Below are 25,483 nucleotides of genomic sequence, written 5' to 3' on the forward strand. Positions count from 1 at the left end.
TGTTTGTTAGAGTTTGTAGGCTAAATGGCTGAATGGATTTCGATGTAATTTGGTATACATGTAGAGGATAGTCTTGAAGAACACATGGGCTACTCACTTTTGTTTTTTTTAATTTCGCGCGGACGGAGTCGCGGGCGGAAGCTAGTTTATAATATTAAGTAAGATAAGTAAGATTTAATAATTTACCACGCTTTAAAATAGATATGGATAGTTTTAAATACATTAAAAACGCTAGGCAATATCCTCATACTTCTGCGAGGTGTCGCCTTAGCTCGTTTAAATGTAAATTTTCCCTCTGAGCAACCTCCTTCCGCTGTGGTATTTTTTCAATCAACGCATTTAATCGGTCTGGAATCGATTTGAACAGTCGAAGGCAACCCTTACTGATAATAAAGTTTGTTTAATAAAGTGTTAAATTTGAAAGTCCCCTATTTACTGTTTTCTTTATTTGCTAAATTATTGGTATACTAGCTTTCGCAAGCGATTCCGTTCGCGTGGAATTAAAAAAACTAAGTAGCCTGTGTTCTTCCACAGTATACTCTACATCTGTGCCGAATTTCATGGAGATCCGTTCAGCCGTTTAAGCTACAAACTCTAACATCCATCCATCCATCTTTATACTTTCGCATTTATAATATTTAATACTTAACAGAAACTCCAATTTTATTATATGTATAGATTAGGTTAATTTTTACCGTGAACGGTGTATCGTACGTTCTAATTCTGTATTTTTTAGTATGACTAAGATATAAAATTTTCTTTAGCCTAAAGTTATTTATAGGGCAGCACTTGGTTTACTCGCCGCCGGAAATTTTGTATGCCAGTGTTTACATGAGTAACGTACTTCACATATTTCCGTTATAATTGCTATTATCTATAAAAAAACTCCATACATTATTGTTCCGTAATTTAGGTTGATTTGGAGATCCCGAATGTGGGTTAGGGCCGAGACTTTTCCCGGTAAACGTAATTAAAAAATAAAAAATTGTATATTATGTTTTTAACTAAACTACGAATAGTGTTAATTATTTTCCTATAAGAATATTCTAAAGTTACTAATATTTCTATGGTCGATATAAGACATACCGATGTTTTTTTATACAAACCCTCCACTCTACTTTTGTCCCTCTATAGCTAGACTCGGATTTATAAATTGTTTGTACATCCAATAACGGGTTTCAGATATCCATAGGAACTATATACGTGTACTTAAACCATAAATGGTATACGGTTTTAATATGAGTGTCTGCCAAATATCGTGAGCCGCCTCCGCACGTCCGGCCACCCGGCCGGGCTATCACGCCGCGGCCGCGCTACGCTAGCCGGAAGCGAAGTGTATGCAATGCAAACCAAGCGACGATTCACAATTACACACACACTCGATTTTCCATTAGCGGATCTAGGTGACGTAATGTTGCCTTATTAGTATAGTACAGCGTGCGGGGGAGGAAGCGCGGTGCGGCGGGGTGCGCCGCGATCGTAAGGGGGCGGCGCGGGTGGGCGCGGGCTCAGTGCCGCCGAGTGCAGCGCCGCGGGTGGACGTCGTGTGTGCGCTCCCATCTTGAGACAATCTCATGCCAAGTTCAAGCGCGGACAACGAACTTGCATCACTACGATACTATCCCTCCGGCGTGCATGAAATTTATATCTTCAATGAACATTATTCACAATTAGAGTAATAAAGAGACCCAAGTCGCGGTTCACTTTCTGTGATCATCCAAAACTGACTAAAAATAGGTTAGCGTTTGTGTTATAAGCGTTTTGGATACGGTAATAAAAGTGTGAGTAACAAAGTATTGTGGCAATTGAGGAGAAGTTGTGTGGGATGAAGTGATGGCAGCGTGGCTGGCTGACTTAGAGTAGCGGAGTTGCAGTGGCAGCCCTAGCGCAGTGCGACCAGCGCTGCCGACCCTTACCATGCATGCACATCAGGTAATGCATCCTTGCGCCTTCCTCACTCCTCAGCTTTATTATTACTTACAATATTAATTAAATTTTGTATGGGCAATGCGATTTACTTTCAGTTTTATTTCAACAGAAGCGAGTTTGTGTTGTGCTTAGCTGTGCCCCTGCCTCCTGCCCCCTGCCCCCTGCCTCCTGCCTCCTGCCCCCTTGCCCCGCAGCCGCCTCTTTATGTCCTTATTATTTTATTTTCCTGATTAGCATGGCGTAGTACTTTTACTTTTCCCTTAATTATTGGTATCTTTGCGATGAGTTTGTGTTGATTTTTGTCTCGTACCCACACAAAATGACCAAATAATTTTAATGAATGTAATGTGAACTTTTGATTCTCGTTGGAAGAATTAAAAATCTTTTTGCCATTTGAATATTTTGAGAGATGTTTACCGTTGGGCCAATCTTCCAGCCGATGAAGCGACTCAATGGGAATTTTTCCAATGAGAATGGTATGGATTCAATCTTTCCAATGGCCCAACGGGCCCTTGTTGAGGATACATAAGCTTCGGTACCAAGTTTCATTTTAACGAGGAAAAGAATCTTTCGAATATAATCTTCTTACGTTGTTGAAGGACTTTTCTTATTCCGCTTCGCTTCAAGATGTATTCGATCCAATGTTCGGTACAATGGTACATTTTTCTTAATAAATAAAATTTCCATAAACATGAAAGAACTCCTTCGATGTCTTTAAACTTTCTACTTTATAATACGATTTTAACATAAAACAAGAAAATAGGCGTCCACTAAGCTCCCTTTCAATACAACAGATCGTTATGTGTCACCGGCAAATTGTGTATTCGGTCCGTTTGTATTTTGCCCCAACAAGTATAGTCTTTCCAAATAGCATATGGAACGAGTTAATTTACAAATTGCGGTATTATATTTCTACACTTTGCATAGAAGTCAATCTATTTGCTTTCATTCACGGTAGTCAAGAATCAGGGACTTTTAACATTGTTTTTGTATTTTTTTTATTAAATTCTGAAATGTCGTCGTCAATTCGAAATAAATTCCTGCATTTAACAAGGTTTAGATTAAATCCAAACGCGCTGGGTCCACGATTTATCGGTGACATACAAAGAGTGATGTTTGTCGGGCTTGCGTGCTTACATGCACCATCGAGCACGCGTGGGCGAGCCGGTCGCTCGGCACTCCGCTACACCCGCTCCTTTACTCCGGCACAGCTCCCGGCAACACCAAAACATTTAATGACATCCATAATCATTTCCATTTGGCACAGCCCTACGCTATCTAAGTGACGCACTATGGGTCGTTTAATACACACTAAAGTAAACAGAAATCATAACTGCGTACATCAGTTACACTGTTTGTTATCTCATGCCAGACTCACTTTGTAAATATCAACGTCCCTTATATTTATAAACTGATTCATTCAACATTTCTGAATTAACGCAAATCTTCCAATATTAACCACTAGCTGTGGCTCGCTACTTCGCCCGCGTGAAATTAAAAAATATAGACTATGTTACTCGCAGAAAAAATACCTTTATAACATTGAAAGAATTTTTAAAATCGGCCTAGTAATTTAAAAAGTCTAGTAAACTTTCAAAGATTAGACGATATCCAGCAAAAAGTGGAAAAACATACCCATTGTGGTCACCTTGGTACATTCGGTTTCACATTTTATTCGCCAACTAATATTACCGTGCGAAAATATAATGGAAATTTTATTTAACTAACTGTTGCTCGCGTCTTTGTCCGCACGGATAAATATGTTACAACGTAGCTATTTATTGGTGAAAGAATTTTTTGAGATCAACCCAGTAGTTTTAGTATATTTCATTACAAACAAAAATACAAATTACTTCTCTTCATATTAAGTAAAGATGATAGTTTAAACGACGGAAATATAGCTTAAAAATCTACCACTGCTGAATGAATGAATGAATGAATATGTATTTAAAAATAGGAATTACATAAAAGGACTTATTCTAAAGAAAACACAATCGTGGCAAAAGGTAGCCAGCTCAGCGTATGCTGGACGGAATAAGCCGTTCCTGCGCTGATTTTCAGCTGGCTCTTTCGCACTCAAGTAACATATAGCTTAATTATTAGGGTAACCGGCCGTACTAATTACATACCTATACAGAAATGAAAAATAAAAAAGATTACTACTCGTATTAACAGATGATTATCACGTCATCCTCTTTAACAAAATAAAGACAATCAGGAGTCTTTCACTTCCACAGACCAAATCCAGTTAACTTAATAGCCTAAATAATTATCGTCGATTTAAAAAAAAAGTTAATCGCTCCGATTAGGTTTTAAAAATTACATAGCTACTCTGTGCGGATGATACGAGTCATCTTCCGTAATGGATAACAGATGGATAACAATTATTTACTGACTAGCTGTTCCCATGCGACTTTATCCGCATTAAATTATAAAAAAAATCATTTTATTGTTCACATTTGTCAAATTTTCAATTGCAAATGTCAAAATGTCATAACATGATGTCAAACCATGGCAACCTTACTTCCTTGATGTTGGCAACAACTTATGCTCTCTTTCCCTCATTCGGGTTTTTATCCAAAATATATACCTCTAAGTTTAACGGCGTAAAAATATATAGTCTAAAGCGTGACATAAGTGTAGGGCTTTTTAACAACAAGAGATTTATTCGGAAATATGCTGTGATTGCTGACATTTTGGGCAACAAAGAAGAGTGGGTTATGCTTTATTATTTTAGTATAGATACATAGATTTACTTACTTATATTAATGGCATAATTTGTATGGATGTTTGTCACTTTACTTTAGAACGGTTTAACGAATCTGGAAGAAATCACTACATAGTGTAGAACAAAATCACTTCTGCATCTGTCCCTATGTATAATATGCTTAGATTCTAATGTTATGTCATAGATTGACACAATTTTTAACACTTACAAGGTAAATAATAAATAATTATCAACTAGGTTTGGGCTTTAAATAAGAAGAGACAGTTTTGAACTTTTAAACTGCAACATGAAGTCACGGGCAACAGCTAATTTTGTACAAATGACAGCCTGGAATGACGCATAATATTTTTTTTTTAATTCCCCCCAGATGGAGTCGCCGGCGATAGCTTGTTTATTAAATAAAAACGTATTATGTACTAAGATTCTGCGTCCGGCGCCAATTGATCTTACGACCTCCGAGATAACTAAATACAGCAAATAGCTTTGATGTGTTCAGTGGCTTCGAAACGAAGTGTGTTCGCATATTGTATTTGCAATTATAATTTATGTCTCAGACGATGTTGGCGCCTCTGTATACAAGATGAATATGTAGAATTAAATAAATTAAAGCAACATTTTACGCGAATTAAAAGTAAAGAATCTTTCTACTTACCCTACCTAATCCCTATACTAAATTAGAGGTACATACATACATATATACACGCTGGCCCAGTGCGGATTGACATCTTTGAATGTCATTGAAAATTATTTCTCACTCCTATTGTCATTGTCAGTTGCGCTTATTAAAGAGGAATTCCTAAGACAAATAAAGTGCTTCTTCGAGTCCAAAAGATCGGTTTAATAATGAGTATTGATGAAATGTCTTCAAACGATTGCAAATGGAAAAGTAAATTATACAAGTTTTTTATATCATAAGGTGGCAAACGACCAAACGGCCACCGGAACCCGCCAAAATGGCGAAGCGACCGCTGTCCATAGCCATCCGCAATTGCATATGCGTTGCCTACCATCATCCGACGGAGGAGGAGACGCACATAATGAGGATATTTCCCCTTCCTATGCATCTCCTCCACCGTCAAATCCACTTCCTCTTCCCATCCTCTCCTAATAAGAAAAGGGTGGTAAAGAGAAAGGGACTAATATTAGGCCTCCGGCACCACACTCATCAGACGAAACACGGAATTGCTTCCATTTCACGCCTGTTTTCTGTGTGGTCGTGGTATTACACCGGGTGTGCCGGCCTATTCGTGCTAAGATGTTAAAGTGGGCACTACCACTGTTGAAGTTATGTTAAGTTGAAGATCCTGCGGGAGGCCGATTAAAAGATGGCAAGATGATGTCGAACGAGATCTTTAAAATGTCTGCATTAAGGAAACAGAAGGCCCAAGATAGACCGATATGGAGGAATATACTGGACCAGGCCTAGGCCCACCCGCGGCTGAAGTGCCTCTGACGATGATGATAAAATGTAGCCAGGAATAAATATGTTTTATCTTACTATGAATTTTGACTGCAGTCACTTGCGTTAGTAAATATTGTATTCTGTTTTTCCATATAATGAGAGGAATTGCAAGTATCAAGCTATTCTGTAGTCAATACAATAATTCTTTAGATTTATATTTTTTAATGCTTACTGAATTCGAAATTGTTGCTTAACATTTGTTGTGCCATATTTGGTCCCTATAAGCTGTATAATTAGCCATTGTTCTTTGCATCTTAGAGTAGATTGTCCTTCGTTCGGCGCCCTCTTGCCGCGCCCTTCTAAGGGCTTGTGCACATTGGGGAAATTAAATGCAATCAAACCTGCAGTACTCTTTTTCATTCTTTATAAGACTACGCACTAGTATAACTATGTAATTGTCATATTTGGAATTTAAAATTTATAACTACTTTAAGCGTTTAATGAATGTCTAGATTATCATGGTTAGATGCGTTACTTTAATAGAAGCATGAACTGCAAGTTTGGACGCTCATCCACAATAACTACGCTAGTGTGAACCCGCCCTATTGCCACCGCAATTCAGAGCTAGTCACCCTCTTTAACAATTTATTTACTCTCTTAGCAATCTCGATAAGGTTTTAGCGATCGATACTGACGATTTAAGTGTCATCTATTTTTCATTAACATTTTGCCAAACTAAGTGCTGTTTTTAGTTTTTCTTATTTTTTTTTAAAGAGTAGGTATGAACACAAAATTGAACATCGATGCCTATAGTTATTCGTAATTCCAGATAAACAACAGATTCATTACAGTCCTTTGAGTTTTGAGTGGAGATTTCTCGGAACAAAATAAACCTTCGTTGATTATTTACTCAATTTGATTATAAAAAACGTCCAATCTGTAGGAATTCTCCCAGGGATGCTCTTTATTTCTTACTTCGATTCGACGTACTTTGTACCAATATTTAAATAGTAACAATAACGTTTGTTTTCTTATTACAAATTGTTTGCTATTGTTTCAATAGTATTTGTTTCTTTTAGCACCGGGTTTCTGAAGTTTCCATTTATTTTATTGTTACCTACAACATAATACTAATTTTATAAATGTGAAAGTTTAGATGGACGGACTACCGAAATTGAGGTCGAGGGTTCGTATCCCACCATTCGACTATTGTCGTGAACCATATCCTAGCATAAGCCTAGAGCTTAGTTGGAGTAGATAAAGGAAATTTTAGTAAGTTAACAAAATCTACTAATATTTTTAATAAAAATAAATGTAATGTAACCGGCCATCAGTCGTCTCATCTTACCATAATCATATCACCTTTGACGCAATTCAGCTCCTTTATTTTTTTTTATCAGATAAGGTGGCCAACGAGCCAGCGGCCACCTGAATTCGCCAAAATGGCGAAGCGATCGCTGTCCATAGACATCCGCAATTGCAGATGCGTTGCCTACCCTTATCCGACAGAGGATGAGACGCACATAAAGGGGACATTTCCCCTTCCAATGTATCTCCTCCTCCGTCAAATTCCCCTTCCCATCCTCTCCTTATAAGCAAAGGATGAAAAGGGAAAGGGACTTAAATTAGGCCTCCGGCACCACACTCATCAGACAAAACACGGAATTGCTTCCATTTCACGCCTGTCTTCTGTGTGGTCGAGGTATTACTGGGAGTGTGCCGGCCCTACAGTGCTAAGATGTTAAAGCGGGCACTCCCACTGTTAAATGTAAACTTTATGTGTATTTAAAAACCGTTTGATTAAAAATGAATGAATTTATATAGCACACGTGTTTAATATAGATTGTCGTTCCCATGCCATCAAAACGTGTCACATTTTGCTGACACAATGTAATATTTTCGCCGTTGAAAATTTATTAGTAACAAATTCGTTGAAACTGTATTATCCGTAAAATAATTTCACCACAGAATAAAACATTACAAAGATGTACTTAGTTATGGGAGTGAATTCATATTCACATCACATTCACACACACTCACACATAGAGATCTAAGGAAGAGCATTGGTCAAGGGCAGAATGATGATAACTTAAAATTATGTCCTTTTACTACAGGGTTGTCGAATCGAAGTTATATCAAAAGTTAAGAGGTCGATTGCTTCGTTAAGAAAAATATAATTGTGTGTCAATATTTTCCGTTGAACCTATCACTCAGGAAACAGTTAATGTCAGTTAAATGATAACCTTTTTAATATTTATAAATAAAATAATTACATGTACAGTCGCGGAATTACGCTGTGTTCCAGTTTCAGAATAAATAAAATAAATTTTAACAGTGGTAGAGCCCGCTTTTACATCTTCGCACGAATGGGTCGGCTCGCCTGGTGTAATACCACGACCACATAGAAGACAGGCGTGAAGTGGACGCAATTCCGCGTTTCGTCTGGTGAGCGTGGTGCCGGAGGCCCAATTTTTAGTCCCTTTCCCGTCCCACCTTTTTCTTATAAGGGAAGGATGGGAAAGTGGATTTGACGGTGGAGGAGACGCATAGGAAGAGGAAATATCCTCTTTATGTGCGTCTCTTCCTCCGTCAATTTAGGGTAGGCAAAGCATCTGCAATTGCGGATGTCTATGGGCAGCGGTCGCTTCGCCATTTTGGCGGATTTAGGTGGCCGCAAGCTCGTTTGCCACCTTTTTGTGTAAAAAAAGAAAATGTCTTGCAACTTGACAAATTCCTCTTTTTACATACCAATAAGGTAACATCATCATCATCATCACCAGCTCACTATATGTCCCCACCGAGGGGCTCGGAGCCTACCCTAATGTTAGGGTGACTAGGCCATAGTCAACCACGCTGGCCAAGTGCGGGTTGGTTGACTTCACACATATCTTTGAATTTCTTCGCGGATATGTGCAGGTTGCATCACGATGTTTTCCTTCACCGTAAGAACGTCGGGTAAATTATGTACATATGAAAATTCGAAAAATCGAAAATCACATTGGTACATGGCGGCGGGATTCGAACCCAAGACCTGTAGATTACAAGTCAAGTGCTTAAACCACTGAGCCACCGACGCTCCAATAAGGTAACACTATGTTGCATATAATGAAAAACAATAAGCCAAATACCGCTGACCGTACTTTATTCGTTCAGATACGTTTAAAAAGCGTCATATTGGTTACTGTTCCGTGTCTCAATGTGTACATTACGTTCAAATATTTGAAGCGTTTGCAGTGAAACACCGCCAGATTCCCTGACTGTACTACATTTGTTTTTATAAAAATACATTTTTTATTTCCTATTATCTATAATATACATTTTTATTTCTTAACGAGCTGTCGTCTGCAACTTCGTTAGCGCTAATTTGGACCACCCGTTATACAATTTAGATAGCACGGAATTAAAAAAGTAGCCTATAATATGCCCGTCTATGTAAGCTACCCTTCAGTGAAAATCCGCTCGAAATCGGCCCGAACAAACGCGGCTAGCGGACAGACAGATGAAATAAAAATGCGTTATTAGCAACGCAAATACATTTCCGAATTTCCGAAATCTGGAATTTTCCTTTCGATATTACAAACAGACAGTCCATTTTATTATATGTTTGTTAATTAAAAAATATCGCAGTAAACCTGCATTCCTTGAAATAAGGATTCTCGCTGTCTGAAGTTCTTCAATATTCCAGGGAGAGGCTTTTTCGTTTTTCTCGGTATTCCATTAAGTACGCCAATTTAATGCACTTTCATTACCTTTTCATAAGATGTTATTAAAATGCTTCTGTGCTTAACTTTATACGAGGGTATTCTTGAAAACGTTTTAAAAAATAGTTACGTATGCATACGTAGTTTATTTATTTCTAAATGAATTCAGATAATCAATTACTGGCCGGTTTCCAAGCTACATTTAACCATTCGTTAGTTTTTTGGTTTGATAAATTCATGAAATCCGTTTCCGAACTACGTAACTTGAGTTTTACTCCGTTACTCAGGTCAACTTATCACTAATTAATCAATAGGTAATTATACTTCACGCGAATATTATAAATGCGAAAGTTTAGATGAATGGATGTTTGGCATAGCCGTAGAAAATTGTATAGAAAAAAAATGGGCTAGTTACTTTTGTTTTTTTCTTTAGTTTAATGCAAAAGGAGTAAAATTAATGTAAATTTTAGCGAACCAGCAAAAGACGTGGTAATAATTTGTGTTCATACAATATGACACTAAGGGCCCAATACTGAAAAAATCATAAACACCCCGCTTCGGAAGCGCCGCTTTTAATCGGACGGACGTCAATTACTCGTATACGAATTTTAAGAGTGGCCTATCATTTAACATTCGGATAGATAGAACATTATGACTGCTGCAATAATTCAATTCACTGTAATAACAAAATTAACAAAACGTTAGTTGAATAATATTATTTTTATCATAAGATAAAAAGAGTGTGATATAAATCAACGCCATCTATCGGTACATTTGACGATTATACTTTAAAGGTCAACGAAATTGTCAATAGATGTCGCCCTCTGTTCAGCAGTTGCTATATCCGCATTTAGCATTTGTAAAGTCCATTCCTCTTATCTAACTTGCTCTTTTTATCATTTATACTGATTCCTATTTTATGAACGATTATGTTTAAAATGGCGTCTTTTAAATTGTACGAATTTATCAAAAAGAGTTACTTTCCGGAATCCATTCAATGTTTGTTGAAAACAATAAGAAAATCCTTTCAGTTGTTGAGCTTATCGCTTTCAAACAGACGCAACGAAGCTTAGTTTTAAATCACAAAATTGAGTTTGTACGTGCTAACCTTGTAACCTACCAATCGGATTAGAAAAAATTACTTTATTTATGGGATAGTCTATATTTATACTCGTAAATGTTATAGACTTTAAGAAACAAAGCTATATAATCAAATAACACGTATGGGGTAAAATTGTTTTATCTACACTGCCTTAAAATAAATGGAAAAAATACTAAAGTACCAAACGGACTATTATGCGTAAATATGTGAATGGGTAGGTTTGCTAGCGCGAAATGGAATTCAGTACTCTGCCTACACCTTTGAGTTACGGGTTATGTTGTAATTAAGCTAATATACGAAATTCCTGCATGATGAATCGAGTGTGTCGGAGTCATTACGCGCTAACGTATGACTCACGCTGCGCCCTCTGTCGGGGGCGAGGGTCTGCACGATTACACGCTTCTTGCCTCTCGATGGCTTTGCCTGCGAGTATAATCGATACGGGAATACATGCGAATTTACGCTGCGTTTTCACTGTCGTATCATTACCTCAGGGTTTACAACCGCGATATCCCGACGCCCTTGGTATTTCTTAGTATATTTTTCCAGTTTTTTTATTAGTAAATGATTTAAAGCATCGAGCTACCAAAAGCGCAATTTTACCTTACAATGTTCAATTCGTATAGGATGTACAATTCCTGTAAATTCACGGTAGAGGTTTTTTTTTACAAATCGCAGTTCCACCTACGATTACTTTTGCGTACTTTAAATTGGAAACCACAGAAATCCACTTGGTTTTATTTTGTGAGAAAATCTGTTTAATGTTCTGATTTAAGTAAAAAAATGTTTTACTTGTAGATTAAAGCACTTTGCGTAAAATATTTAGAAATAAAACCATTTTTAAAAAGACATAGAAAATACGATTGATAATCTGTTCTAATTTCAAATAATTTGAATTCTTCCTTTTTTTCTAATTGCTTGAGATCTAAAAACGTAAAACCTCCTTGGACAAATTGTCGTGGTAAAGTTTGTTTTTTACTGTTATAATAAAATATTTTAATTTCATCATAACAATCGATGAAAAACTTAAAAAACTTAACACTTTCAGTGCGATCTAATCAGTGAATTCAGTGAACGTAAAATTCGTAGCATTGAATGTGTTAAAAGTGAGCTAGTTAAATGCTATATGATTATGACCTTCGTACTCGTTTAAATAGTTTGGCCTACATCTTGTTCTGTTCTCAAGAATCTGTTCGTTACGTACACACTCGAATCAAATCATTGTCCTTAAATGTTAAAACAATGAAATAGTGCTTCTTAACACCTATTATCGCACTCAGAGTACGTCCCCTTAGTATGGATTGACAACAAGAATCTTTAAGATAGGTTACGCATCCGGAAAATTTTTAAATTCAAACAAATGCATTGCAGCCGTCACTTTGTTATTTTGGCTAACTCAGGTAGCATTTCTCGTTTGCCTTCTATTATAAAAAAGAAATGTACACAAAGGTACCTTTGGCGCTTGATTAATCTTACAGACGACCAAATATAATACATTTAAATATGTAACAACATTATAATAAGGTTACGTTTCGAATGCCCTATTAATTTTATTGCCTGTATTGTTTTGACTGGCTTTCGTTTCAAAATCCAACAGTTAATTCTATACTCTATACTATTATAATAAAGCGTAAACACACACTGCTTTGTTGCCTAAGATGTCCCCAATTACAACATATTTTTGAATGATTCTTTTTTAATAAAAAGCCCTACACTTACGTCACGCTTAGGCTATATATTTTCACGCCATTAAACTTAGGGGGTAAATATTTTGGATAAAAACCCTAATATAGGAAAGAGACCATAAGTTGCTGCCAACATCAAGGAAGCAAGTTTACCATGCTTTGTCATCATGTCATGTCATTTTGACATTTGCAATTGATAATTTAACACATGTAAGCGATAAAATAATTTTTTCGTAATTTTATGCAGATAAAGTCGCACGGTAACAGCTAGTATATTATAGTTACCGAATAGTAACTGCTTTATTACAAGTTAGTTATCCCCTTTCTCTTAAACTTACCTAACAACTATTGTAAGTGACACTTCAAAGCGCCTTATGGTTTTGTCACTTAAATTAACTAGTTGCACCTTTACTTACCGCAGCTAAGTTAAACTAAGTTTCGAACCGATCGTGGTAACTCGAAGCGAAGTTTGAACAACTTCATATTAAAAGCAAACACCCAGCGGCGGTTTGCAGTTTTAATTTTTGCATTCAACCTCAGTAACTTGACGTCTACGCCCTGCCGCTTTGCTTTTGAAGAACTTTAAAAGTTATTCAACTTATGATATATCTTATTTCTCGATCATATACAGGATGATTTGAAATTAAAATGTATACCGAAACTACCTGTTCCCGTGCGACTTCATCCGCATTAAATTATGAAAATTTTATTACATTGTTTACATGTGTCAATTGCCAATGTCAAAATGACATGACGATGACAAACCATGGCAACCTTGCTTTCTTGATGTTGGCAGCAACTTATGGTCTCTTTCTCACATTAGGGTTTTTATCCAAAATATGGTATATATTAATTTAGTTTAATGGCGTGGAAATATATAGCCTAAAGCGTGACGCAAGTGTAGGGCTTTATATTAAAAAAATTACTATTCAAAAATACGGTGTAATTGCTGAGATCTTAGGCAACAAAGAAATGTGTGACGCTTTATTATAATAGTATAGATGTAGTTGCATAAACGCATAAATCTCTCTTGATTTTGTGCGTCACACGTTACTTTAAAAGGCAGTGGATTAGTTGCCTCATCCCAAAGATATATCCTAGGTCATTTGCTGGCGATAACTATGCCTTGGTGTATCTCAAGTTCTTTGATGCATCTATTCGGTTATTTGATAATGACTGATGTATTACAGATGGCGCTGGTAGAGGAGGCGGGCTCAGAGGATCCGGAAGTGCTGCTCAACGAGTGGCTAGGCGAACTCAGCGCCCTCACTGCGGTCAGTACAACATTAATATATACACGCAATAATACAAGTTCGTCATGTACCACAATTACAGAAAGATTGGTCGGTTCTGGACTGTAAAAGGAGGAGATCGATTATGGTGTGGTATAGCTTTTTCAATTGTTTTAGAAACTTGTATAATCTTTAATGCGACAACACCATTGGTCATCAGAGTTAAGATTCAAGCAATCAATCGTCAAATACGTACAATTTAATATGACAAAATGGACAATAGATAAGAAAGACAAAATATAGTTAAACCGTCAGATATCGGCGTGCAAAATATATTTTAATATCAGTCTGCTGTTTTCCCGGACATCCTGTACGTAGTTATCAGACAATTGTCAAAGTTAGAAACTATATAATTTACTGTCGCCCCCTGTCGGCAAACCAGAGCGTGTAACTTTTGCTAGTTTCACACGACGGTAGAACAGTAACATAGACCAGTGGGACAGTGCAGTACTACTGTATGAATACACACGCCGAAACTGATAATCCCTTCTGAATAGAATCAAATAGCGATTAAAAAAATTATAGAACTGTCACTTTTATTTAACTTATCCCGTATTTATTCCTGTATATTTAGACATATTTATATTTGACATTATTTCCGTAGTCGTTCTAATAATAGCACTGCATTGTCTGCTGCTCTGTCCTCGTGTGAAATTAGCCTTAACTCCATCCACTCGCATACTAATAAAGCTCCCGTTTATTTATAAGGTTTCCGAATATAGACCAGACTGTAATTAAATTTGCAGTACAAAGTTCCAAGTGACATCGGACACGGTTTACCAATCGATTAGAACTCGGCTATGGATTAAATTTAAATTCTTTTAAAATCTATTTCCACACTACAGTCTGCTTTTGTTAACTATAAAAAAACTCACAGAGAAGCATATCTTACTTCTTACTTCTTACTAATATTATAAATGCGAAAGTTTAGATGGATGGATGGATAGATGGATAGATGGATGGATGGATGGATGGATGTTTGTTAGCGTTTGTAGCCTAAACGGCTGAACGGATCTCCATGAAATTTGGCATAGGTTTACGACATAGTCTGGAAGAACACGTAGGCTACTTTTTATCCCTGGAATAGTTACGGTTCCCGTGGGATTCATTAATTTAGTTTTTTAATGTTTACTCGATCATTCTGCAACGGTTCAACATATCTTATTGAAATTTGGCACAGATATAAAACAAAGTCTGGAGTATACATGGGATAAGCTTCATCCCCGAGAAATGTCCAGTTCCCGAGGTATACGTAGCTTTTTGTAATTCATATAGTTTGTATGTGTTCTAATACCACGCGGACGAAGTCGCGGGCAACAGCTCGTTAAAAATAAACTAAATTAAATTCTATCGTTATTTAGTATTTAGTATACTGTTATAAACATTTTAAAAAACGTTTACGCAACTAGACCGATTTTATAAAAAAAAACTTTAACTCAGTTCTCAAAACTCAATTGACACGTAAAATTTTGTCTACACAACAGATTTACAGCTTTGTATATCTAAATAAGAATTAAAGTGTCCATAACATTGACAGTGCGTTTGTAAGTACGATTGCAGAGGCGAGGCATGTCGCTTAAGCGCACATCCGATTTCCGTATCAAGCGAGCTATTATTAGACAGAAGATAAAACAAAAAAAACCGGCATCCGTCCGTCCGTACGTATCGTATAATCACTACACAACATCTGCGTACGGTTCCATAGTGCCTCATACACACAGCTTGTATTTTTTTTCTACAACTTTTTTATATATGTGAAATCTTTAACAGCTGTTGTTCCGCACGTTGCGCCCAAAAAACTCGTTCAGATCGACCAATGACGCGCCTCTCTTAACATCATCTGCCGTCCCTTTCATTATAAGTGTTGTTTGATTTTTTATCTTACGACTTATGACGAAATGTATAATCGAATATCTGTTGCTCGCGACTTCGACCACGAGAAATTAAAAAAAAGAACCATGTTACTCAACGATATTGTAGCTTTTTAATGGTGACAATTATTGACGTCAGCCTAGTAGTTTTTGAGTTATATCAATACATACAAAAATTATAACATCATATAGACGTGCCAATTTTATTAATATGCATTATTTTACACTTAAAATATGATTTTCCAAAGTCCAGAGATAACATATTTTTATTGTTACGTCATTGTATTGTTACTGCAACCTGCAACTTGAAAGATAAATTCGAAAGTTTTAATCAAACTAAAGTAAAGTTATGAACCAAGTGTAGCGGGCTTTATTCGTGTGCTCAACCAAAGTCCACAATAACAACTCTAAATATACGGTGTTCAAGGTGACGACTCATATGTAATGCATGTGCATTATGATGAGTGGGTACTGAGGGTTCACAAACAAATTATACGTCCCGTTTGCGATTTTATCACACAACGAAGCGATGCGAAAGCAAAGCGATATTTGATAAAACTGGCACAAAATTTACACAAAAGGAAATAACCTCAGATTTGGTTATTTCCTTTGAGAAAACGCTCACAGCGAATTAAAACTAACGTAGAACATCCTCTGTTCGGTTTTTTCGCTTTATGATTGGCTTTTGTTCCGCTTTCGCGGACAGTGTGCAGTAGAGTGAATGGTATCGCCTTGAATTGGTCTTCAAGTTACGTCGGTTAATAAAAAGTCTGCTATCGTTTGAAACTCGGTTGCTTTTGCGCTTACCTAAGCTTTTTTATCCAATTACGTGTCACCGTTACCATTCCTCATTGTCCGATTCAATTCTTATTTATACACGCCACCGAACGACTGTGAACTTCGACACTTTATAACAAAACTACTAATTGTTGGTAACGATAAAAGAATTCTGGCAAATTTTTAACCACTATAAACGAAATAAGTTATTTACTATTTATTTGTAGTCAATATTACTTTAAGAAAAATATTTTATTTCCTCCGTTATTGCATTAGAGTTTTACCTAGATTCAGTTCTCAATATACCTAGTCAGATTATAGAAGGGCGAACTTCACAATCTAGCGATAACATACAGATTATGATTCATTCTAACTACCTCCGTTCCGCGATATAAACACAATCACTGGCTGAAACCATTTTGTTGTCAAAATATGTATCTTAGATTATTATGTTATTATTATTGATCAATAAGTTATATCTACTTATTACTAGAAATCTAAGTAAATCTAAGTAGTACAAATATACAAATATATTAATCAGATTGTTATCCGATAATCAGGAACATTTTCTTTAGTTTGTATGAAAGCATATAGTCAAAGAATTTAATAGGCTTCCCAGTATCTAAAATCTTAGTGGACAAAATCACCATCCACACCATGTGTTTTGTTAACAATTAAGTCTGAGCGATATCAGTCTCAGGACCTATCTGCTTTTACCAAAGTGGGCACAAAATCAACTGAATTTAATTTAGTTTTGGAGAGAAGCCAAACTATAAAACCATACAATGCACACATTCGAGCGCTTGTTCCCCGATTGGGGCAGCCGCCCGCACCCACTGCACCAACTGGGAAACAGAGCAACTTGCACAATATGAGACATTGTTAAGTAATTAAATAATATAGGAAGGGATCCCAGTGCGGGTTACACTTCTGAATAGGTCTACCATGATTCAATTAGGAACAGTCCTTAATAGACTACTAGCTGTCGCCTTCGACTCCGACCGCGTGGAATAAAAAAACGAAAGTAGCCTGTGCATTATTTCAGACATATCTACATCTATGCCAAATTTCACTGCGATCCTTTCAGTTGTTTAAACTACAAACTCTAACAAACATCCTTCCATCTCAACTTTTGCATTTATAATATCAGTAAGAAATAAGATAATCCATAGATAATAAAAATAATTTATTTTTATAGGGTTATACACTAAAAACTGGACTGTGGCGTTAACATCACTAATTTCATTCGTTTTTTAAATAAAAAAATCATTAGACGATTGTTTGATGCCGTGCGAACACAACAGCGTATTGCGTCGACTTTAAGGTTCGTCCGAACCATATTAGATAGTGCTAGTACTACCCTAACATTAATATAATCAAACTCAGATCTGTTAAATATCAATACGAGTTACTATACTAGTAATTTTTGCATGTTTTTATCCCCAAAAGTGTAAACTTTCGGTCTGTAAACGAACGTGATCGTTTTAAAGTCACGTCCTATCAATATGCAAGGGAATTTGATTATACGGTGCCGATAGCACGAAGCGTGCATCGCACAAACGAATCAGCTTTTCCACAAGGCTTTATTTTTATCGTACTATCCAAATGCAATTATTGCCTTACAGCAATCAACTTTTATTTTATAAAACTGAATAATCTATTCAGTTAACTTAAATAGGTAATAAATAAATCTTATTTGACATATTTATATTGTAAACTTTTCGTCTGTTAACTTTTTAAACTAGTTTTAAACCTATCCCGAGACTTAAATGTTGATGGTTAACCTATCACTTCATCGGTCTAACGCCAGATGTTTGTCGGCTTACGGACACCATTATTAAAACGTCACTTTAATATTTAATATTAAACTTGGCCATTCAACTAACAATTCACAATATAAACTTTAGTAACAAAAAAAGAAACCATACCAGAGATAAGGTTGCGTTGTAAAAAAACATTATACATAAAATCATATCATACTAATATTATAAATGCGAGAGTTTAGATGGATGAATGTTTGTTAGAATTTGTAGTCTAAATGTAGTTCATAGTCTGGAAAAACACAGGCTACTTTCTTTTTTTTATTTCCACGCAGACGGTGTCGCAGGCAAAAGCTAGTATGTGAATAAAACTATCACTAATTAACTTTTTTTGTAGTAACTGATTTTTATTTTAGAAAAAAGTAAGATTTGCCTCATAAAATATACATAATTTTTTTTATTTATTCAAATCATGAACATATATGACACATAATTGAATATTTACATTGAAGAAAATTAAAATGAAGAATAGGAATTAATAAAACTATTATTCTAAAAGTCTAAATTCATTTAAAAAAAGGGTAAATCGTACCGTTTGCCCAGTATACTAATAAATAAGTAAGTGTGTAATATGGCAAAGGTACGGTAGGCGCAAGCAACGTCCGGCCTGCTAGATTCACACCAGGGCAGACAAGGACACAGAGCAATAATACAGTATTGATATTTTTTGAACGCACACTAACTATAAACAGCCTTCCCCTTAGACAAAATAATCGATAAAGAGAATTGACAAGTCAAAAAATTCATAACAACTTTCGATGTCGATATTGCTAATAGAATGTACATAGCTGTCACGTCTCAGTACTGAGCTTTCTACTGCTCTGGTTGCCGCTACCCTCGTGTGAAAGCAGCGGTACGTTGGGCATTGCGGCAGATGTCAATATGTGTTATTACAAGGCGCCACATCGCCGCTGATCACCGGATGATAATGTTGCAATCACGGATCACACCTGTGCCACACAGCGAACCAAAGCAAAACGATTGATGTAATGCTATAGGGTTTGTTTCGAGGTTTAATCAAGTATAGCTCGCTACTGAACTGGCGTGATCTGTTTTTGATACTTCATGTGTATTAAGCGGAACACCGCTTGCTATGCTTTGGTTGCTGTGTAGTAAAATTGACAGCTTTTGCCCGTGATTTCCTCTGCGCGGAATTAAAAAAAACTTACTAAGGAACCTATACATTCTTTTAGTTCTACATCTATGCCAAATTTCATCTAGATATGTTAAGGCGTTTTGTTGATACATAGTAAAATACATCCATCCATCTAAACTTTCGTATAAATATTAGTAAAATGATTTTTTTCTTTTCTACAGTATGTTGTCATGTGATGGTTATGGAATTATTTTAAAATACCATAATAATAAAAAAATCAACATAGCTAAGTATTAAAACAATTTTATAGCAGATATAAAAGCAGCGAAAAATATTGTTATCACGCTAAGCAGGTTTCCTGCATTTTATGAACGATTCTTTACATTTCATTTCCCAGAAAAGTTTATAATATAGATATTAGAGAAGAGTTTAAATCCAGCAAACTGGTCGGTTGTTTTATTGTGCCATCTGTCGGCCATTGTGTTTGGAACAGTTTCAATGCAAATTGCATGTGATTATCTTCACACTAATCCCCTCTTTACCACAACCAGTTTCGATAATTCTTAATGTCTCTTTTATTGAAAATTCTTGTAAAGTTTCACGTCTATGTTCAACAGAAATTTCTGAAATAGACTGATGTAGTGTGGTTTCTGTTGCTAAAGGCAAATCATAATAGCTTTAGTAACTAAAATGAATTTGTATTTTTTTGACGAATTTGAAGTCATAATTTATTAATCGTCAGTTTGTCGTTCATATATCATTGTTATAAGCATGTTTTGTGAAAATGTATTATGTTGTTACATGTCGATAATGCTTTCGCGCGGTAATATTAGTTGGAGAATGTAATGCGAAACCGTTGCCTACCAAGGTGACCTCAACGTTTATTTTTTGCCACTTTCCGCTATCTTTGGTAATTGTGATCATATAACGTTAACGGAAATTATGGAATTTTCTAGACTGACAACTTAGGATGGGTTAAACCTTGACTTTATGCATTATGATGAGACCTATAGAAGTGCAATTCGGATGTGTTAATGGTAAGGTAATAAACCATTTAAATTATGTGGTCAAATAAACTTTGATTGGTATAATATGATAATATTAGTAGAAATAAAGAATAAGGCGGGCGTCGGCTGTGGCGGCAGGTGCGCCGGCGACTGGCTCAAGATGCTGTCAAGATGGAATCAGCGCTCGTAAATATAATTTAATAGGCCCAATGTCAAAGATTCCCGTTAAAGCGAAATTTGAATGGCGGTGATTATGCGGCGTGGCCAGGTGGCCGGCTGGCCGGGGCTGGCTGGCTGCAGGTGTGGCCAACGCCACCTGTTCCACACCAAATTTTTTGCTTAATTTTTTTTACCGCTCAGCCTACGGAGGCACGGCGGAAGTGCGCGCGCACCTGCCACCCCCCGCGCTCATTCAGTCCCTACCCCGCACGCGTCACTTCTCCGGCACAGGCATAGAGAGTAATGATAACAGCATTACCTTATCAGGGCTCTAAGAATAAACTTATACGTTAAATGTCTAATTGCGATAGAACAAGCCGGTCGACTGGATCTTTGTCGATATTCGAACAGTCACTGTAACATGTACAATCGATAACAAAAACAAGGACACGCTCACCCCTCGTCACAACAATGTTTTTATTTATTGAGTCCATGCATAATGCGGTCCTGGCTACGCAGGACGACAGACAATATGAATAATTCGTATGAATGTTTATGATTGTATTGGACGCAGTAAGCCAGAGGCGTATAATAAGCAGAGCCTCTGGCAAAAACAACACATGCCCGTGTTATTTTTCTCGATTAAACAGATGACGTCAATTATAGGGGATCTTCTACACATTCATTCCAATATTATCGACAGTGTACGATTTGGTTCTGTGTAGTGATCTTAAGGAACGTAATGCCGAGAGGTGCACCGAGGTTGTAGGGAATTATTGGTGGTGGGTGGAGGGGGCAAGGTGCCGAGATGAACCACTCAATGTTGCTTCTTCAGTCATGTCGACGCCAATTTACTTTCAAGTACTGGTGGATGAATTTTGGCTTAAACTTATGATAGTTATTTTGATTATTCACTCAATATAAACAAATGGTAAACTTAGGTACCATCCAGTGAATACAAACTCTTGTGAGAAAACAAAGATATATTTATCAAACTGATAAGTTCCATACTAGCTGCCGATTGACGCGTTGGCCCGATGCGGAAATTGCTTGCTACAGTATACAGCCTATTTCCACTTGGCAGCCAGTCAACTATCGGGTCTATAGGTGTCGCCGCCGACCCAGTGGAATAGGACACGCGACTCCATACAAAAGAAGGGCGCGCGCGGTATGCTGCTAAGTGGAAATAGGCGCTAAGTTAACATCTGCAGCAGTGTGTGGCGCAGCACACAGCGCACGCCGCGCGCCGCACACATTGCGCCGCCTCCGTACGCACGTGCTCCGCGACGCACCGTACCCCTCCGCCGCGCCGAGCCCCCGCCCGCCCCTCCGCCGTGCTCACTGTACCCCTCTCCGCCGCGCCGCTACCCGCGACGTCCTGCCACCGCCCGCTCTCCCGCGCCGCTCGTATTGCAATGCAACTTGACTGGCCGGGCCCGTTTAGTTTAGTTCTAGCGGCGACTGCGTGCGGTACATGTGGAACGTCGCCTCGAGTCGCGCATTCTTTGTCCTGTTACACTTAGATCGATTGTGAAAACGAAAGTTTTGCGAATATTGTCATCGTACGAAGTGAGCGGGCGAGGCCGTTTCGTTGTGTTTATACAGAAGTGGTAAAGTAACGCGGGTAGCGCACGCTCGCGGTATCGCGGAGGGAACGACTCTACTCGCATCGCACAGGATAACAAGTTTTCGTCACGACTTGGGGCGAGCGAATAGCGAAATCCCGTTCCCGGTGTTAATGAACGCCGACGAATTCGTGTGGACGGGAGTAAGCAGCGCGGGCGAGACGCGGAAGGGGGAAACCGGGCCGGCCTTTTGGCACGGTCGCGGTGGTCGGTGAGTCACCCCTCGGAGCGATGTAAACGAAAACATGGACCTGAGAGTGGAATCCAGTAAGTGGAACCGCGGATTCCTGTCGACGCTGAACAGGAGCTTGCGGCTGGGCAGCGGAAAGGCAAGGGCCGCTGCGGACGCGCCTGCGGAAGCCGCAGTCGAGCACACGCTGGACATGCTAGCGACGGTAAGCACCGACACAAGTACCATGCAACGCAACACACGTTGTATTTACTCGCCGACCTAACCTACTTCCCGCGAGTACTTTTCAAACGATAACTCGCACGTTATCATTACATTCGATTGGATCGCGGCTCGCAAACCACTTTGGCCGACGAGGCGTAAACTCGTAAACGTTAAGTTTTTCATGGAGTACCTACAAATGCAACATTTGTCGGATGTTAGTCGTCGTAAACTTTAATAATCTTCGTTTTATAACGTTGAATACATGGGGTATAATTTATTCGGGGCCCTTAAAGGAGGTGCCGTATGAATTGCATACGGAATGAGCGGGAGAATACAATGCACCTCCGCTCACGACACGACACGCTACGTGTACGTGACGTGCCGTGATGTTGACTGCACACTAAGATAATTAATTGTTAATGGCAAAGGGCCGCAGCACTCCCTTTGTCGCGTTATGTGCCCGCACTTCCACATAATAAGCCCTGCTTCATACCGTGAATACACATTGCATTGATTATTAACACAGAAATATTACTACAGATAATACATAATTATAAATACGAAGAATTAGTACAACTTTATTTATTATAGGATACATTTTTTATGATTTATAAGTCGTTTGCGACACGGAAATGCATTTATTTGACACAAATGACATGGGACTAACCAGTTTGTGACTGTTTTGTGCTAATATTTTTCTGCACTGCAGTAACCTTGGGTACGCAGTAAACAAGTACAGTAAGTGGACTTGGCAGGGGAAGGGGAGATGATATTTTACTCTACATTTTTTTCTGTGCATTCTCTTAGCCAGTATTTAACCTCTTTCGGGTATAAAAATATATAATTGTTATAGTTTTATCAGTAGTTAGGTGCTCAGAGTTACGAGAAAGTTTGTAACTTCATTCCGGTCAAGTGAGATTGTGCGACGTAACGAGATCTACGATAGAATAATCATATTGAACTACAGGGTGATTGTTATAGAAACAGTGCATTCACACGACATATCACTAGAATATATGAATCAACGATAGTTTAAATTAATGAATCATTTTCAAATATAGTTATCTTTAAAATTACGTTGGAACAGATTGCTTTCTTAGCAGAACTTTCTGTTTGTTATTGTACTGACCTCAATTAATTAAGTGTTAACTAACCTCTAACCATTCCTCTCCATATAAATACTTAGTATTCCTTAAGAATCAAATCAACATTAAACAGACTTTGTTTTAATCTTACTAATATTATAAATGCGAAAGTTTAGATGGATGGAAGGATGGATGTTTGAGTTTGTAGCCTAAACGGCTAAACGGATCTCGATGAAATTTGGCATAAATGTAGCCGATAGTCTGGAAGAACACATAGGCAACTCACTTTTGTTTTTTTTTTAATTACACGCCTACGGAGTCGCGGGCGAAAGCTAGTAGATAAATATGAATAGCTGTTATCATTACTCAGAAATATGAAGTACTCAGGGTAGTGTACTGTTTGTGAGTGTTATTTACCACTCTAGACTATTTAAGCAACAAAATCTATTTACTCGCTTTTGCTCAATTCAAACTGCTTGTTAGTTAATACTGTATTTATTCACAAAATGATGAAAATCAAATACGTATAAAATACCACTACTTATAGGCTATCCGTGTATATATTATGTGCGTGACGTAACCTAATTTTAGTCCCTGTATCTTACCAACCTTTACTTATAAAGAAAGGATGGGTAGGGATGGGGGATTTGAAGGTGTCCGCATAGGAAGGGGAAATATCATCTTTATGTGCGTCTCCTCCGTCGACAAAGATTAACCAACGCATCTGCAATTGCGGATGTCTATGATCAGTCGCTTTGCCATTTTTAATCAGGTGGCCGCTTGCTCGTTTGCCACCTTATGATATAAAATTAAAAATGCTTACGTTAGTATGTTACTTGCAGGGTCTGAGTGCAACGAGCGAGGCGTCTGCGCTGCGGCCGCTGGAGATAGTGGCTCCCCGCATCGACACTTACCGCTTCTCTCTAGCCAACCTGGAAGATACGCAGGACGCCGACCTGGACGCCATACTGGGGGAACTCTGCGCCCTCGATACGGAGTACGACGACGAACTCACAAGGATGTCTACGGGTTAGTTCATTTGATATACCTTGCCAAGTCCTCAGTAAACGGCCACCGTAGAAAACTTTAAGTAAATTTTTATTGTTATATTAATATTTTTTTATATATAAATTTCTTTTAATCAATACAAATATTATGAACAGGAAATATTTGTATTTTTGTATGTATTAAAATAACTCAAAAACTACTGGGCAGATTTCAAAAATTCTTTTACCATTAAAAAGCTACGTTATCAATAACATAAGCTAATTTCCTTTATTACCTTTTTAATTTCATGCGGACGAAGTCGCGATCAATAGCTAGTTTCAACTATAGACGTTCATATTATGCTGATACATTTAAGTAGTGAAGTAGCGTTGGCAGTAGCTCTGCATTTTCAATGCCTTTTCATGAAAAGGACGCCATCTCGCGACACATTCAAAGAGACATGCCGTATCACCGTCATTACAGATACCATGCTCTCTGCACTTTTTAGTTTTTTAAATACCATATCGTGGGGCTGATTAGTTAACATATGAATAACTTATGTAGTATGTACTAGCTGTTGCCCGCGACTTCGTCCACGCATTAAAAATAAGTAGCCTATATGTCCGTCTGGACATATAGGCTACTTATTTTTAATGCGTGACACATAGACATGTCAGCTACCCTTCAGTGAAAGTCAGTCGAAATCGATTGCCCGGAACAAACGTGACTTGCGGACAGACAGACAGAAAGGCAAAAAAATTTTAATGCGATTTTCGTTATCAGCAACGTAATTACATCTTCCTAGAATCTGTAATTTATCTTT

The 25,483-nt window shown here is 37.6% G+C and overlaps 1 protein-coding gene across 1 annotated transcript in view; it reads left to right on the forward strand.

Annotated features, from left to right (window-relative positions):
• The first annotated feature begins 1,523 nt into the window (after nucleotides 1–1,523).
• LOC106099383 (amyloid beta A4 precursor protein-binding family B member 1-interacting protein) overlaps nucleotides 1,524–25,483 on the forward strand; it is a 31,564-nt gene continuing 7,604 nt past the window's right edge. Inside the window, exons 1-3 of the mRNA XM_013277919.1 lie at nucleotides 1,524–1,932; nucleotides 13,738–13,821; nucleotides 24,516–24,702. Of these exons, the coding sequence (XP_013133373.1) occupies nucleotides 1,918–1,932; nucleotides 13,738–13,821; nucleotides 24,516–24,702 (286 nt within the window). The 5' untranslated portion in view covers nucleotides 1,524–1,917. The remainder of the gene's footprint in view (nucleotides 1,933–13,737; nucleotides 13,822–24,515; nucleotides 24,703–25,483) is intronic.

This window comes from Papilio polytes, unplaced genomic scaffold (assembly GCF_000836215.1).
Source record: "Papilio polytes unplaced genomic scaffold, Ppol_1.0 DF824124.1, whole genome shotgun sequence".
Classification (NCBI taxonomy): Eukaryota; Metazoa; Arthropoda; class Insecta; order Lepidoptera; family Papilionidae; genus Papilio; species Papilio polytes.